General features: G+C 48.1%; 1 protein-coding gene across 24 annotated transcripts in view; it reads right to left on the reverse strand.

Annotated features, from left to right (window-relative positions):
• Positions 1-15,641, reverse strand: part of SIPA1L1 (signal induced proliferation associated 1 like 1) — a 335,625-nt gene that overhangs the window by 82,790 nt on the left and 237,194 nt on the right. For all 24 annotated transcript variants that reach the window (XM_075531736.1, XM_075531745.1, XM_075531744.1 and 21 more), the window contains one exon: positions 4,648-4,822. In XM_075531736.1, the coding sequence (XP_075387851.1) occupies positions 4,648-4,822 (175 nt within the window). The remainder of the gene's footprint in view (positions 1-4,647; positions 4,823-15,641) is intronic.

The following is a 15,641-nucleotide window of genomic DNA, read 5'->3' on the forward strand; positions in this document are numbered from 1 at the left end:
TGCCTTAATAAAGTTTCAAAATGAGATTCTTAAGGATCAAACTGTTCTGTGCTTAACTGCCTGCCAAGACATAACACTCTTTAAAGACAACAAAAACCGTGACACACAATGATGAAACATTAATATCCAATTACCAATAATCAGATATGTACAGAAGCAGTCATCTGTACCCAAAGCAGGAGACCCTAAGTTAAAAGGAGACCCAAATGACACAGCTGATGACACGAAGAAGATATTATTAAACGTATTCAAGGGATTGAAGGACAATATGGAGCTAAGGAGTGGAGCGAAAAACCACCTCTGGTTCTGAACCTGACATCTGAAATGATGTCTCACTGGAGTAACAGCAAAATAAGACACTACGGAAGAGGGGGGTTAAAAGACAAAAAAACCCCACAAAAACCCCAAACACTAAACAGTCCTGATGGCATGGCGGTTGTGTGTCAGGCTGTGATCCGCAAGGTCAGTGGTTTGGAACTACCCGCCGCTCCTCGGAAGAACGACAGATTTCTACTATTAACAGTCAGTCTTGGAAATCATAGGCGTCGGTTCCACCCTGTTCTGTGGGGTTGCTATGCGTTGGCCTCAACTCAGTGGCAGTGAGTTCTGAAGCTGGAAACGTGACACCCTAGTCAAAGTTCAGACAAAAAGACATGGTAGTTTGAAAATGAAATAACAGGGCCCCGAGAATCTGATCTCCACTGGGGTAACGGAGACTCACAAGGAAAGGGAGCCAGAAAGAGGAAGAAGGAAGTACTGGCAAGTCATATTTCACTCTGGTGAACACGAAACACCGCAGATCCAAGTGGCATTTACAGCGTCACAAGGAGAGGCAATGATCCTTTGGGAACACTTGTTCCGGAAAGTGTTCATGTTAAAAAAGCTGATGTGGAGAAAAGTGTGTTTTGACACAAAAAATGCACTTGGATGAACTGGAGTGAGATTCTACCACAGTGCGCAGAGCAGCCTCTCCTGTCTGCACGTTCCCACAGTCAGCAAGAGGCGGCTGGGTGTGTGAGGAGGGTGCTCCTTAGCTACTGCTGTACCCTGCCACCACCGAATAGCTGTTTAACTGCCGAGGTGAAGGGCGACCTCGAAGGGCTGGGGTCAGAGAGACGTTTCCACAGGGATTTCCTCAGGGCATTATAAGAGAAATGCCTTCTTACTTTTCATTCGCCCAAGGAAACCCGACACTCTGAAAGGATGGAGAAGAAAGCAAATCCTTCTGATAAGATGTGCCTTAAAAGGATACAGAGAGACTCAAGGGGAGACGCTGCCTGAGAAGAGCCCTTCCTGATACAGCATCAGTCTGAAGCTCGCAGCTGAGAGGCAGTCTGGGAGTCCAGGCTCATCCTCATCTCGCCTTGGCAGCTGCTGGGGTCATGGGGCAGAGCGTGCCAGGCAGTCCCTAGTCTGCTTATTCCGCTGCCTTCCCTGATACTGCACTGGCTAGCCTTAACCTTGCTAGACATCTCTCATGTGGTGCTTGGTCATCAAGAGGCACTGGCTGCCAATGTGCCAGTAAACAGAGATCGCACAGCCTCCCCACCTCCCCACCAGGCCACTCATTTCTGGGGCCAAAGGAAGTGTTTACTACATGCCATTTCCAGACCCCTTCAATAGCTCTTTGTGGTGCCGGAAGCCCCTGTGACACAAAACTGGACAGCATGAATGGATCATCTAAGGATGCAATCAGAACATCTGGGGGAAAGAATGTTTAAGGGCAGACTGAGATTTAAACATCTGACGCAGATGCAAGCAGAATGTAGCGTTAAGATAATGTTCAGATGCTCGGCTATTTATGGCTGTAATAGTTCTCTTGCATGCCGTTTCCAAGTTGGCAACAGCAAAACCATGGCAACCGGAAATTCTTCCCTGCAGTGCAGTTTATGAATGCCTTTCTGTTCTCCTGACTCAACTCCTTATTTCATTTCCTGAACTGCAAATCAGAGAGATTACTCTGGACTGTACGAAATATATGCTAATCTGAAGACCTGGAAAACAAAATAGCCAGATTAAATTGAAAATTGCCCCACATGGTCGCCCGGCAGAAGCCGACAAACTCTAGTCAAAATAGATACTTGAGTCTGTAAGTATTTTATGAATGACTTGAGGAAGGGCGTGGACAGCCCTGTATGTTCTTCCTTTTGATCGGGCTGGTACTCAACCCACTGTATCAGCCAAACTAACGCCGCGGCTCCAAAACCCATCTTCTTAGAGAATCAAGCACAGACCTTGGACAACCGCCCCCCAAACCCAAACCCTAGAGGAAAAAGGACTAAGAAAGCCATGCCACGGCAGAGAACATAAACACATTTATCTAATAAGTATGAGCACCGTGAAGTGAGTTCACCAGAGTCAAAAATTCCAGAGCTTAGTTCCCTTGAGCCATCTACCAACCACCCCTTTATATGTGCTTCATGAAAACCACGTCAGCGGAGGGGCCCTCCACGAAGCTGGGGCCAGTTTTTCCAAGGTGGGGTGAGGGGCCGGGAAGGGGCTGAGTGACCATTTAGTTGCTGCCGTGCAGCACTGCCCCTGTGTTGCCCCAAATCAAGACTGGCAAGGGAATCTTATGGAAATTGAAGTCAAGATGCGGGAAGTGGGGGCAGGTGTATCTCAGAAAAGGCCATTACATTTCTCTTGGTGGGTAAGGCAGGTAGAGCAGCCTCCCACTGGGAAAATGAGCTCAACAATATTTATTCAGGACCGGCAGAGAGACAATGCCCAGTACCACGTTCCTAACTGGGGACTTCTGACCCAGGTTCTCTCCAGCCCGTGGTGACCCAAGCCGTGTGCTACGGACTACCAGGGCTCCAGACTGTCCTTTCCAGACGCCCACATGCTTCAGAGGCCGTGCCAGAGAAATTCAATGTGGAAACCCCATTACTTGAACTGTGCTTTACCTCAAACTCACCTGCGGCAGATTTAAGAAACCAACACACTGCCTTGGACGTGAGGCTAAAACGCTCCAGCATAAAGACGAGCAGGTGACTGCTGCCCCGGGTGGTGGCATTGGGAGTGCTGGACTTTGGTTCCGGTCTCTTGCTTTGAGGGTGCTCAGTGAATGGAGGCCCAAGACTCCCACTTATTTACTATTTTAATGGCCTCTCTGCTTTCTTATAACACGTGGTGGTCTGGTAGGCATGGCCTTTGTGAATGGGTGCTATACAAAGCTTTGCCCTATCACCATCCCCCACTGTTTGTGTAAATCGTGTCAATCACTTAAGAGTTCTATCTGTACAAGTCAACAATTCACGTATTGCAGTCTGAAGCCAGCCGATACTTGTATAATTTATTTTTCTCGACCGGGTTCTAAATCCTATACCATTGGGTAAATTAATTATTAATAGAATTACTTTTTGCCCCCGGGGATGATTTACAATGTTCTCAATCATAAAATGATAATGATTTCTCTAAAGTGAATCAGATATAAAAATCATAGTTACATGAATGGATTTGGGTAACACTTAATTCAAGCCCCAATCTAAAAACAAGTAGTTCTTATGACATGGCCCAGCTCAATAAATGACCTCATTAAGAAATCATGGAGGACACAGGGGCGAAACCAGACGGCACTCGGCAATCAGAGTGAACAGCATCTGGTGTCCTAAAGGCTTGTCTTAAAATCAGCAGCCACTTAAGTAAGTCCATGTGACTCACGAATTGTAAATCATTAAATCCAAATCTGAAGGAGGGAATGGTATCAGAGCTTAAATTCGGAATACCCCCATTTGCAGAAGGTTATGGATGTCAGTGGAAGCCGGAGTTCATTTGCAGTGAGCCCCCGCCCCCCCCCCGGAGTAAGCGTTTGGCGAATCCCTGTGAATACATGAAGGGACCTGGTTAAACCTGATATCAGAGAGAGAACATCGTACGGGAGATTATGGGAGATGCGGCTCGTCATGAAAATGTCATACCTATCATTTGACCTCCCTTTGGACTCATTTTAAAGTTGTTTCAGTTTTTGATATTTTCTGCTTTCTTTTCAACTGAGGTTTTCCTGTGTTTTGTGTATTCATTGTCGGTGGGCTTTTTGTCTGTTTGCTTCTTGTTTGTGTTTGGGTAATTTTCCGTACATGAAACCAGAGAGGGAGATCAGGAGAGACGGTAATTGAATCGATAATCGTCTCGGGGCATGGCAGAGGGGGGGAGGGTGGAAGGAAGGAAAAGCTAACAGCAACGAGTACTGGCAGACGGTGTTCTGAAATGGATTGTGGTGATGAGTGCACAAGTCTTTCTTAACAACAGAATGACTATATTATATGATATGTGAAGCATGTGCCAATAAAATGACTGTTTTTAATTATAGAGGCTACGACCAGGTGGTCATAAGAGTCTGAAGTTTTTCATCACCCCAACACTCAGCTACGTTTAATGAAACTGCATTCTACCAATCCAGGAGCAACTCCGCATGGTTTCCCTTCACGGCTCTATTCCGGCCACACGTCTGACAGCATGCTTATTTTTGCAGTTCACTCCTAGCAACTTTGATAATGGTCATCATTGCTCGTGGGCCATCGTCTCCCTCTCTGACTTGCTCCCGACTAACACCAGCGCTCTTCAAGGCTGTGGTCGGGCAACTGCAGACGCACGTCAACCTAGCAGGAGGGAAAGAGCGAGGAGGAGGTGTCAGTGGGCCCTTACTTTTGGTGTCGAGCTGGGCCCGGTATTTCTCGAAGCCCTTGAGTCGAACGCGCTCCCCCAGCAGCTGCAGGAATTCGTCCAAGGCTGGGCTGGCGGACTCGTTGTTGTACATCTCCTCCTCGGTGCTCTGCCCGGCTCTGCAGTACATGATGCCGACTTTCTGCTGATAGTTCAGCTGCGGAACGGCAAAGGAGAGGCGTGAGGAAAGGCAGGCCAGCTGTGTGACACTTACGTGCTACTGAGTCCTGCCGGGCACATGCCCAGGAAATAACCGACAACGGCGATACATCTTTCCTCTCCTGAAATCTCGTCTCATCGCTGCTGCCGCGCATTCAAAAAATGCAATGGATTATGAAAGAAAGGAAAAAAGATAAGGGTTCTCATGCCAAGAGAAATGGGCTCTGATGGCTACTGGGGAGTGCGGGCAGGGTAGAAACAGGCTAACGAGATGTTGCCCAAAGTGGGAGACCCCACCCCGGGGGTGCCGGAAGGATGTAGGGGTGCAGCAAAAGGGGATATCTACCCACACTTTATCCTGAATTCGGAGTTACTACACAAAAGATTTTAATCGCGGGGGTCAGTAGGAGCACCGAGTAATTCCTTTCTGAAAAGAAGGACACACGCGGCCAAATCCGTGGGGAAGCCTATGGGCTGGCTGGGCAGGTGTGAACTTGGGTGAAGGGGGAAATGAATGGCAGCCCATAAAAAGGAGAAAGGGGGACACAGAGGGGAGGCAGGGCAGCTATTGGGAGGTTAGATAAACTGTTTAAGTTGTTAAATACAAAACTTATGATTTAAAATGTAAGCCCCACCTAATTCATGATGATAAAGTGTAAACACACACACAGAAGTAAATTGCTATCATCAGAGAGAGAGAGAGAGAGAGAGAGAGAGAGAGAGAGAGAGAGAGACAGACCCCGGAGTACAGAGCTGTCATCGTCATAAATCCAGAGAAAAGGGGGAAAAGAAAATTGTCTCTTCATTGGAGCAGATTTTGATACTTTTGGAAATTTCTTGATGCATTATAAAACACAAAATGAATACAAAACAGCCTTACAATAAAAGGCAATGCTTTTTCAATGATCTCCTTCATAAAGGGCATGAGGGGTGGGCCAGGACGTAATGAATTGAAAAGCAAGGGTCCACTTTGAAAAAAGAAATGGAAAACGTACCTTTTCACTAAAAAGTCCATTAATTTGGGGAAAACTAGAAAAGATCTATCTCCCAATATCAATTTTCCAATATATTAAACGATAAGTCATGATTACATCTTTGTTAGAATACCAGAATTGCTAACAATGTAGCCACAAAAACTTTTTCCAAGCAACGTTTCCCCTAAAGTGGGGCAAATGGACGGGTTCCTAGCACAGGGTTTGAGAATGACTAGGCATTGGGCGGTGGCTATCCTTTCCTGTAGCTAGTGAAAAAGGAAGCACTCGAGAGACCTAAGCATTAGTTTGAAGCTATCTAAATACTAATGAAACCACTTATTCGTTAACAAAAACTCTCATTATTCTGCAAACAAATTTTAAGGGGGTACACCCAACGCTTCAATCAAGTTGGTTTCATCAATCCCACACGAGAAACGCAGCGGATTCTGAGTTACAGAGGTCTTACAGGACCAGAGTATCACCAAACGGTGTTTTCCAGGCTGGCTGTATCCATAAAATTGTCATCTCATAGAAAGAAAGGAGTCGGGAAAGCTGAATGACAACTGATAACATCTACTGAGGAGCCCTGGCAGCGAGGTGCATCGTGAATTGGACTGCTGACCACAAGGCTGACAGTTCGAACCCACCAGCAGATCCTTGAGAAAAAGACGAGGCTTCTGCTTCCATAAAGATTTACAGTTTGGCAACCCAAAGGGGCTATTCTACCTTGTCCTAATGGATTACTAGGAGTTAGAATCATCTGGGTAGCGCGAGTGAGTGAGCCTGTCCCCCAGATACCAACTAATGTCCATGGCTGAGCTGCGGTTAACCTTGGCTCTCCTGCATCTAATCGTGTTCTGGAGCTCAGCCGGTGGGGTGGGTGCACGCCGCGCTGCGGTCTGCACAGTCAGCGTGCACCAGCACCAGCTGCTCCGCAGGAGAACGACGGGGCTTTCTGGGAGTCAGCATGGCAGTGACGGGTCCCCGTGGTATTAGTCCATAAGGCAACTAGACTACCTTGCTTTACAGATGAGGAAACAAAGAGCAACACAGAAAGTAACTGGTCCAGCAGGGACGGGCACAAGCCGACCTAGTGTTGGTCTTGTGATTTCAATGCTAGTAAGTATGGCCAGGCTGTGGTCAGATTGCTCTTGCTCTGTTTCTATTCCTACAATGAACGCTTCACCACAACCCTCATTGCAATTCTCAGGTTGAAAACTAGAAACCGGAAGCCAAGCAACACACGCGGCAGCAACACGTGGAATGCCACTGGGAATACTGGATACTTAGTGGCTCCTGCACGAAAATCCCGGAGCCTGGGTGCACGGTGGGCCCAGCTCAGTTCCCTAAGTTGTTCCCCAAGGCGAAGATGAGGCTTTTGCTCTCGTGAAGACCTGTGAACCCAGAAATGCAAGGGGCACTTCGACTGTCCTGTCAGTGGCTATGAGTTGGAACACACTCAATTCAATGGCAGTGGATTTGGTGTATGAAGATTCCTATTTGTATTTCTCCTGAAAATCCATGATTTTGTTTGATTGCAGGCTGTTGTCTCCAGTCCCCTTGAGAACAACAGTAATACAGGGTCCACGTGGTACGGCCACCTTTGGAAAACGTGGCCCACTCCTGTCTGAATGCTGAAACACATCTTTTCCCTGATGATTCAGACAAGGGACGGTGAGGAGAACGACCCTCTTCAGTTTTCCAAACCCAAAGGTTTGGAAGAGTGAAGTGACAGGTGTTCCATGTGCGCGCTTGTTCCCTCCCCCACTGCTCTGTTTAGGGAACAAATGGCCTAGGACCTGTAGACAGACACAAGAGCTACCCAAGACCTCTCCTCAGATGGCTGCGCACTGGCCCCGTCTTCAACAGTTCGTGTGCCCAATGAATGGCAACAGGAAGGTTGGAGGTTCAAGTCCACCCAGACACAACTTGGAACAAATTCTTGGCAATCTACTTCCCCAACCCTCCTGGAGCACAGTTGTACGGACACACACGGCGCCGCCACAAGGCAGGGCTGACTCCCTGGCAACCTGGCTTTCTCCGCTTACACTTCAGCTCCCACATCTGAATGGGCATGCTGAGCGCTTCATCTTTCAAAAGGGCATACAAATCGGACACGGTGGTGACTTCGTGTTAATTATTAAGTTAAATACGGGTGAGGCCTGGATATTTTGGAAGACCCCACTAGGGTAGGAGAAGAAAGGGGTGGTGGTGGTGATATTTAAACCTGCTTCACGGAGATGACACTGGACCCCTTCTCCCTCAGTCTGCGTCAGGCCTGGAACGCCCACAGGCAGAGATTTCTTCTGAACGTTAGGCATCGAGCTACACACCATATTCGGTCTCAGCAAACCAACAAACAGCAGTGATAGGCTGTGTCTATGAGGAAAGACGTTCTAATACAGCCAGATCTCCAGACAGTCAGCTATCTCCCGCCCCCGGCAGGGAGGAGCCATGGCAGAGATAACGCCATCTGGAGAAAGGAAGGGCTGAGTTTTCTGTTGTCTGGACTGGGCTTCCCAGACCAGCCTGCACATACAACGGTGCCGGACGAAAACCACCCTGCGCACCAGAAAGCGGCATGGTGACGCTGGACTTGTGGGTGGCTGGTTAAAACACTGTAGATAAAGGCCTAAGATTTCACCGTGCAACATTCCAAGGGATTGATTTATATATCCCACCCCACCCCACCCACGAAAGAAGAGAAGAAAAAACGGTTCGCTGCAGAGAGCAGTTAAGTAACACAGCTGCAGGAAGCCCACCAGAGAAACAAAAGTTCAAGGGCAACGAGACCAGGCCCCTTCTTTTCACTGGTTCCTGATGTCCTGGGGACCTTCACCTGCAGAGGGGAGATCAACCTGACTTTGTTGCGTTCGAAGAATGCTCCCAATTTAAGAGGATTAGAACACAGGATGTCAAATTTCCCCTGGTTTGGAATGGTGGCAAATGGCACCTGCTTCGTGCTCAAAAGTCACACGATGACTGTACCACGACGTCTTCTCCAATGAAAGCATGGTAACGGGCGCTCTCGGAATGCAGGCCCCAGGAATCCTTACTCAGCAACTACACCCCCCTGCGAAGCTGCTGAGAAGACCTGTCCATGCAGCACATTTCCAGAGCAAGAACAGGCGTGGATGGAGGTAAAGGGTAGGGTTTGGGATTGCCGTGTGCTCTTTTAAACAGGTTTTCCTCGAGACGCATTTCTGTGTTGCTGTATATGAACGTACAGTACTTGTGTATGTAACAGATGACATCCTCACCCTAAGTCATGCTGAGAATAGGGCCAGGCTCAGCCACAGGCCAAGAGTGCCTCTACACCAGGGTTCTCAACCTGGGGGTCGAGACCCTTTGGGGGTTGAACGACCCTTTCACAGGGGCTGCATGATTCACAACAGTAGCAAAATAAGTTATGAAGTAGCAACGAAAATAATGTTATGGTTGGGGTGGCGGTCACCACAACATGAGGAACTGTATTAAAGGGTCGTGGCAACAGGAAGGTTGAGAACCACTGCTCTAGATGATGTTGATTTAATTCGAAGCTCGTAGATATAAACTGTTCATATGGAGCAAGGGTGAAAATGTTCGAGCAAGCAACACGTACCTGTGGTATAAAACATGAGGGGGCAGGGCACTTCTATGACGGACAAATCTGCTAAGAGTTAAGGGTAATGGCTAAAGAAGGGACTGAATAGAAGTTATGACTTATACCTGTGCGAAGGCAGTTGAAATCGCCTTCATTTTGCTATCTACAGCTTTCCCACCGTTACAAGTTGTTCTTTTCAAAAGTGATAGCCAAAGGATCTGAAATATAACTGAATTAATTTATAACAGAAAAAGAAATTTTAACAACAGCAACAAAGTTGATGGCCAGGACAAGAGGACCAAAGTCCTCTTTGAGATGAAGGTCCTGAACCCACAAAGCAAAAGGTAGTTGACTCATCAGCCCCTTCGCAGCAGAAGGGACGCAGGTGCCCGTGGCTAGGCACAAGGACGACAAGAGTGCTCTTGCTCTCTAAAGTAAGCACTGTAACACAGCAATTACTCAAAGCAGATACTGAAATCTTATTGACCCAGCGTTGAGTTTCTGGGATCATGGATGATCACATCAGATCCCTTTGACAACAAAAACAGATTTAAAGAACCACATTCTCAGAGACCCCTACAGTCTGTCATCTCCTTTGATGTCACAGGCAGAGGTGGCCATGGCGCACCACAGACCATGAAAGCAACTCAGTTGTGTCAGTTTTTTAATCATTTTATTGGGGGCTCATACAACTCTTATCACAATCCGTCCATACAGCCATTGTGTCAAGCACATTTGTACATCTGTTGGCATCATTTTCAAAACATTTTCTTTCTACTGGAGCCCTTGGTATCAGCTCCTCATTTTCCTCCTCTCTCCCCTCCCCTCCCTCACTCATGAATCCTTGATAATTTATCTTTTTTTGTTTTTCATGTCTTGCACTGACCGATGTCTCCCTTTACCCACTTTTCTGTTGTCCATCTGTGGGGGAGGTCAGATGCTTATAGACATCCTCCTTGAAGACAGTCACCAGAGAGTGGGCCGTGCTCCCCGCTGTTAAGGACAAGAACAGGCCTGCAATCATCTATTTGGTTTCTGTAGGTGGGGTTTACATCCTACTGATAATGGTTCCTATGGAGATCCAGAGAACAGGTCAAAGTTAAGCTGCCATCCTACATCTAGGATCCGCCCATCTTGTCACATGTGTATCCCAATTCCTCCTCTTCCTATTGCATGTATGTCCCTAGACCACCCCCTCTCACTGCTGTGTAACGTAGTACAACCCCTTCCTGTGACATATGTCTTTACCTATAATCATTGGGCTTGCATACCCTCAAAAGGTATATAGGCCTGGGTTAGCAATAGAGAGATCTCTTGCTCTCTCGGCTCTCCATCTCCTCTCCCGGCTGCTCCCTTTCCCCTTGCCCTCCTTCCCTTCCCCCTCTCTCCACATGGATCACCAAGTGGGGCTGAGGTGAGCATGCTACCATGAGATGTGTCTGACTCTGTTATTTGACTCTCTTCTATCTCTCATGCGCTCGATGACTTTAATACTATATATCCCAACCGTACGACTGTGCCCATCTAACCCGTGCTTAGTGGAAGGGGGGTGGTTCCCCAATTTAACCACATCCATCCTCCTGGGAAAGGGTTACAGGTAGATCATTGTGATTGGTTCCCCTTTATCCCCCACCTTCCCCTTCCCCTCCTGGTATGGTTACTTTCAATATTGGTCCTGAGGGATTTATCTGTTCTGGACTCCCTGTGTTTCCAGCTCTTATCTGTACCTGTATACATGCTCTTGTCTAGCCAGATTTATAGAGTAGAATTAGGGTCATAATGGTGGGGGTAGGGGATGAAGCATTAAAGAACTAGAGAAAAGCTATATGTTTCACCCTGACTGGCCCGTCTCTTCCCTGCGGTCCTTCTGCAAAGCTATGTCCAATTGTCTACAGATGGGCTTTGGTTCTCTACTCAGCATTCCTCCTCATTCACAATATGAATTTTTGTTCTGGGTCTTTGATGCCTGGTATCTGATCCCATTGACATCGCATGATCACACAGGTTGGTGTGCTTCTTCCATGTGGACTTTGTTGCTTCTAAGCTAGATGGCCACTTGTTTACCTTCAAGCCTTTCAAACCCCAGACGTTATATCTTTTGATAGCCCGGCACCATCAGCTTTCTTCATCACATTTGCTTATGTACCCATTTTGGCTTCAGTGATCATGTCAGGAAGGTGAGCATTACAGAATGCTGGGTTATCAGAACAAAGTGTTCTTGTGTTGAGGGGGTACTTGAGTGGAGGCCCAATGTCCATCTGCTACCTTAATATTTGAGACAGTTAACATTTATTGTGCCAACATGGCCATACTCTGGTCTATCCGGATTTGTAAATTAGAATTGGGGTCACGAGTGTGTGTGTGTGTGGGTGGGGGGGAGAGGTTGGTAAGAAGCATTAAAGAAATAGAGGAAAGTTGTGTTTCATTGATGCTATCCTGCACCCTGACTGGCTTGTCTCTTCCTTGTGACCCTTCTGTAAGGGGATGTCCTACTGTCTACAGATGGACGTTGGGTCTCCACGCTGTATCCCTCGCTCCCCCTCCCCCATTCACCTTGGGTAAGCTTTTATTCTGGGTCTTAGATGCATGATACCTAATCCCATCGACATCTCGTGATCACACAGGGTGGTGTGCTTCTTCCATGTGAGCTTTGTTGCTTCTGAGCTGGGTGGCCATTTGTTTATCTCCAAGCCTTTAAGATCCAGATGCTGTATCTTTTGACAGCCGGGCACCATCCACTTTTTTTTCACATTTGCTTATGCACCCATTTGTCTTCAACAATGTTGGGAAGGTGAGCATCTCAGATTGCCGGGTTATCAAAACAAAGTGTTCCTGCATTGAGGGAGGACTTGAGCAACTCAGTTCCACATGCTCACAGATTTTTTTTATATCGCCGGAATCCATTTAGAAACAAAGTAGCCAACACTCACAACTATAAAATCAAAAATCCAGGCTGACACGTTGTTGTTGTTGCTGTCATCCAGGGTGCCAGGGGCCAGAGGGTTGGCTCCAAGTCAGTGACCCTATGCACAACGGAACAAAACACGGCCCACTCTGAGGCCATCTGCACAACTGTTCCTATTTCATTAAGGGTCTTTCTGCTTTATGACGACCTTCCACTTTCTGTAGAATGATGTCCATCTTCCAAGGTCAGCTTCCTCCTGGTAACATATCCAAAATACATCAGGCAAAATCTTGCCTTCCTTGTTTCTAAGGAACACAGTTACTGTCTCTCCCCATACACAGCGGCGGTACTTCTACAGACTTGTTTGTTCTCTTGGCAGTCTATGGCATATTCAGTATTCTTTGTCAACACTGGAACGTAAAGGCAACAATTCTTCGGCAGTCTTCCGTCTTCCGCAGGCATGTGGGTTAGGTCAGGCACACCGTAGTCCTCAGAGTGAGAGCTCTGCTCCCTCTCACTTTAAAGACCTCTTTTGAAGCAAATCTGTGCAAAACAAAATGCCATCTGAGGTTTTGACTGCGCAGACTCGGTGTGGACTGGGGATCCCAGTAAAATGAAATCCTCGCTAACGTCGATCTTTTCCGCATTTACTATGATGTTGATTATTGGTCCAGTTGTCAACATTCTCTCTACTGTGTCTGTAGTCATGGATCTCCATCGTTACGGGCCAGACATAATTTCTATACCAACAGACACTCACATATACTATGCCCCAAATGTGGTTTCATTGCTTTCTGAGTACGAACACAGGGAGAGGAGGCTGGTGGGGGAGGGAAGGGGGTTAGCAACCAGTACGCAGGTGCTGATGGTTTCTCAGCTTTCAGTTACCAGGTGGAAATAAGAGAATCCCATGCTCACCAAATACCAACAGGGAACCCAGCACAGCTGCATGCTTGCAGTCAAGTTAAATATGCATTCGATTCGCGCTCTCTCTCTACACTGGGAAAAATCCAAACAATTACATCTAAAGAGGCCAAAAGAACCACCATGGACCCATCAGTTCCTGGCACCCTGATCCATAAAGACAAAACAAAAGAATGTCGAGAGAGCGGGCTCTTCCTGCTTAGAACCTGACGACAGGCCCCGGAAGCTCTGCTCCCCGGCGCACAGGGAGAGCAGCGGCGGCTGTGCACGCGGGCACTGCGGGGCAGGGAGCCAACCCGGGAGTAAAGGTTGCGACTGTTTTCAGAAGCAGGTCACCAGGCCTGTTTCCCTCCCAGTGACATCGAGGGTGTAGCCAGGTGTGGCAAGCAGGAGCACGGCCCAGACAGCCAGTGCAAGGAAGAAACATGACAAAAGCAGGGAAGATAAGGAAGGCCAAAAAAGAAAAAACAAAACCTGCTCTTTGTTTTCCTACGTCACATGATGTCTGGCTGTTCCCATGCAAGCAAAGTGGTCTTTTCCCTCAACATAGGTTCTCGGTCCTTCTTCTTTGCCCCTCCCTCACCTGAAACAGTCAGGTCTCTGTGGTTTCAGGTGAGACCTGCTGTCATTCATATCGACCCTAACGCAAGAGAAGGTCGAGATTTTCTTGTCTTTTGTTTTCAGCAAGTTGCCTCTGGAGTGTGCTGACACAACGCGTGTCCGCTTCTTTGACACTGACCTCGCTTCTTGAGCCTGTGGAGTCGTCTCTTTTGACAAACGCGGGAGGTTTCCGGCTGTTATTTCTTGGACGGTCTCTTCCGGCCATCCGCCCCTTTCCCAGGCCTCTGCTTCCCTTCTCGGGCTCGGAGGGCATCGCTCCACGCTGCGGGGCCTCGCTCCTTCTTTTCACTGGTTTTCTGCAAACTCTGCTGTTCAGCTCGGGGGTTGCTGGTCTTCGTTCTTCAAATACCTTGCTTTCGTCTCTCTCTCCCATTTTGCTACTGATCCTGTCGACTGAGTTTCCCATTTTGTTTATCACTGTTCTATTGCTTAGGTCTAGCATTTTCATTTTCCCGTCTGTACCTCCGACGGCTTTGCTGAGAATTTCTATTTTTCAGCTATCACATCCAAGTTTGTGGGTGTTCGTCAGAGCATTTTTATGCCGGCTGCTTTAAAACAGTCTTGTCAGGTAATAGCCACACCTGTGCCTTCCGGGGTGACAAGCACTGACTGACCTTTCTCGTGCAAGTGGAGACTGACCTGGTGGGTCCGGTGAGAGCCCGTGTGAGTCTGGACATTGTGGACAGAGTGCTGTGAGGCTCGCCCACGCTAGCATGCCTCTCTAGTCCCGCCATGGAAGGGGGCTACTTTCTGCCCAACGGCCAGGGGGAGGGTAAGTTGGGCTCCCCTCTTTGCTGCTGGGGAAGGGTGGTAGCTCCGGTGCCCTCCTGGCGGGTCTCCACTGATGCCGCCTGGCTGGGAGGACAAGGGTGTCCCGTGACTGCTCCCGTGAGCCTTGCGCTCACAGCACAGTATAAGGGAGGACAGGAGGGGCTTCAAGAAGTCTGGGAGAATGGCATGAGAAGGTCATGGTTTTCTTCCCACAGGCTTACTGAAGCTATGCTGCAGCTGCTGATGGGGCTCCAAACCTCGCTTCTCCGCTAGACCTCCAGTGGAGGGAAAGGCCCCTCTCTGACACACACAGCAGCAGGGTGGGGTGGGGGGGCGCTAGGGGGGGATTTGGAAGGGCCGCAGGGTTTCCGTCTTTCTAAGGGTGACGTGTGTGTGCGTGTGCTGGTTGGACAGAGTGAAGAGGTCATTGCTTCTATTTTCTGTCTCTCGAGGGCAGTTTGAAAGGACGCAGCTTTTCTTTGGGTATTTGCGTCTCTGTTTGTTGGCTTATCTAGCTTGTCTCTGTCTTCAGCTGAAGTCTGAGAGGCCTGCGGCCCCGGGAAAGCGAGCAGCCGTCCTCCGACCCCAGAGGTCCACCCAGCCTGCCTGCCGCTTTCCACCTTTCTGATTTCCTCTCTGTTTTACTTGGAGCGAAGCTTACAGGGAGCAACAGAAAGAAATACGTCCACTCCAGAAGCTAAAGTCTAACCTTGTTACTTCCAAAACGCAGCCTGTCTAGTGTTTCTGCATATTTTCATGATTCGCACAGAGAACATTCCCTTTGGTTTATTCTAGAGCAGTGGTGCTCCACCCTCCTACTGCCACCACCCTTTCAGACAGTTCCTCATGTGGTGGTGATCCCAACCATAATACAATTTTCATTGCTACTTCATAACTGCAATTTTGCTAGTTATAAATCGGGCGACCCTTGTGAAAGGGTCGTTCAAGGCCCCCAAAGGGGTCGTGACCCACAGGTTGAGAAGTGCTGTTCTAGAGTCACAATATAACTCCCTTAGCTAGTTCCTGAAAATAATTCTCC

The sequence above is a fragment of the Tenrec ecaudatus genome, chromosome 14, assembly GCF_050624435.1.
Source record: "Tenrec ecaudatus isolate mTenEca1 chromosome 14, mTenEca1.hap1, whole genome shotgun sequence".
NCBI lineage: Eukaryota > Metazoa > Chordata > Mammalia > Afrosoricida > Tenrecidae > Tenrec > Tenrec ecaudatus.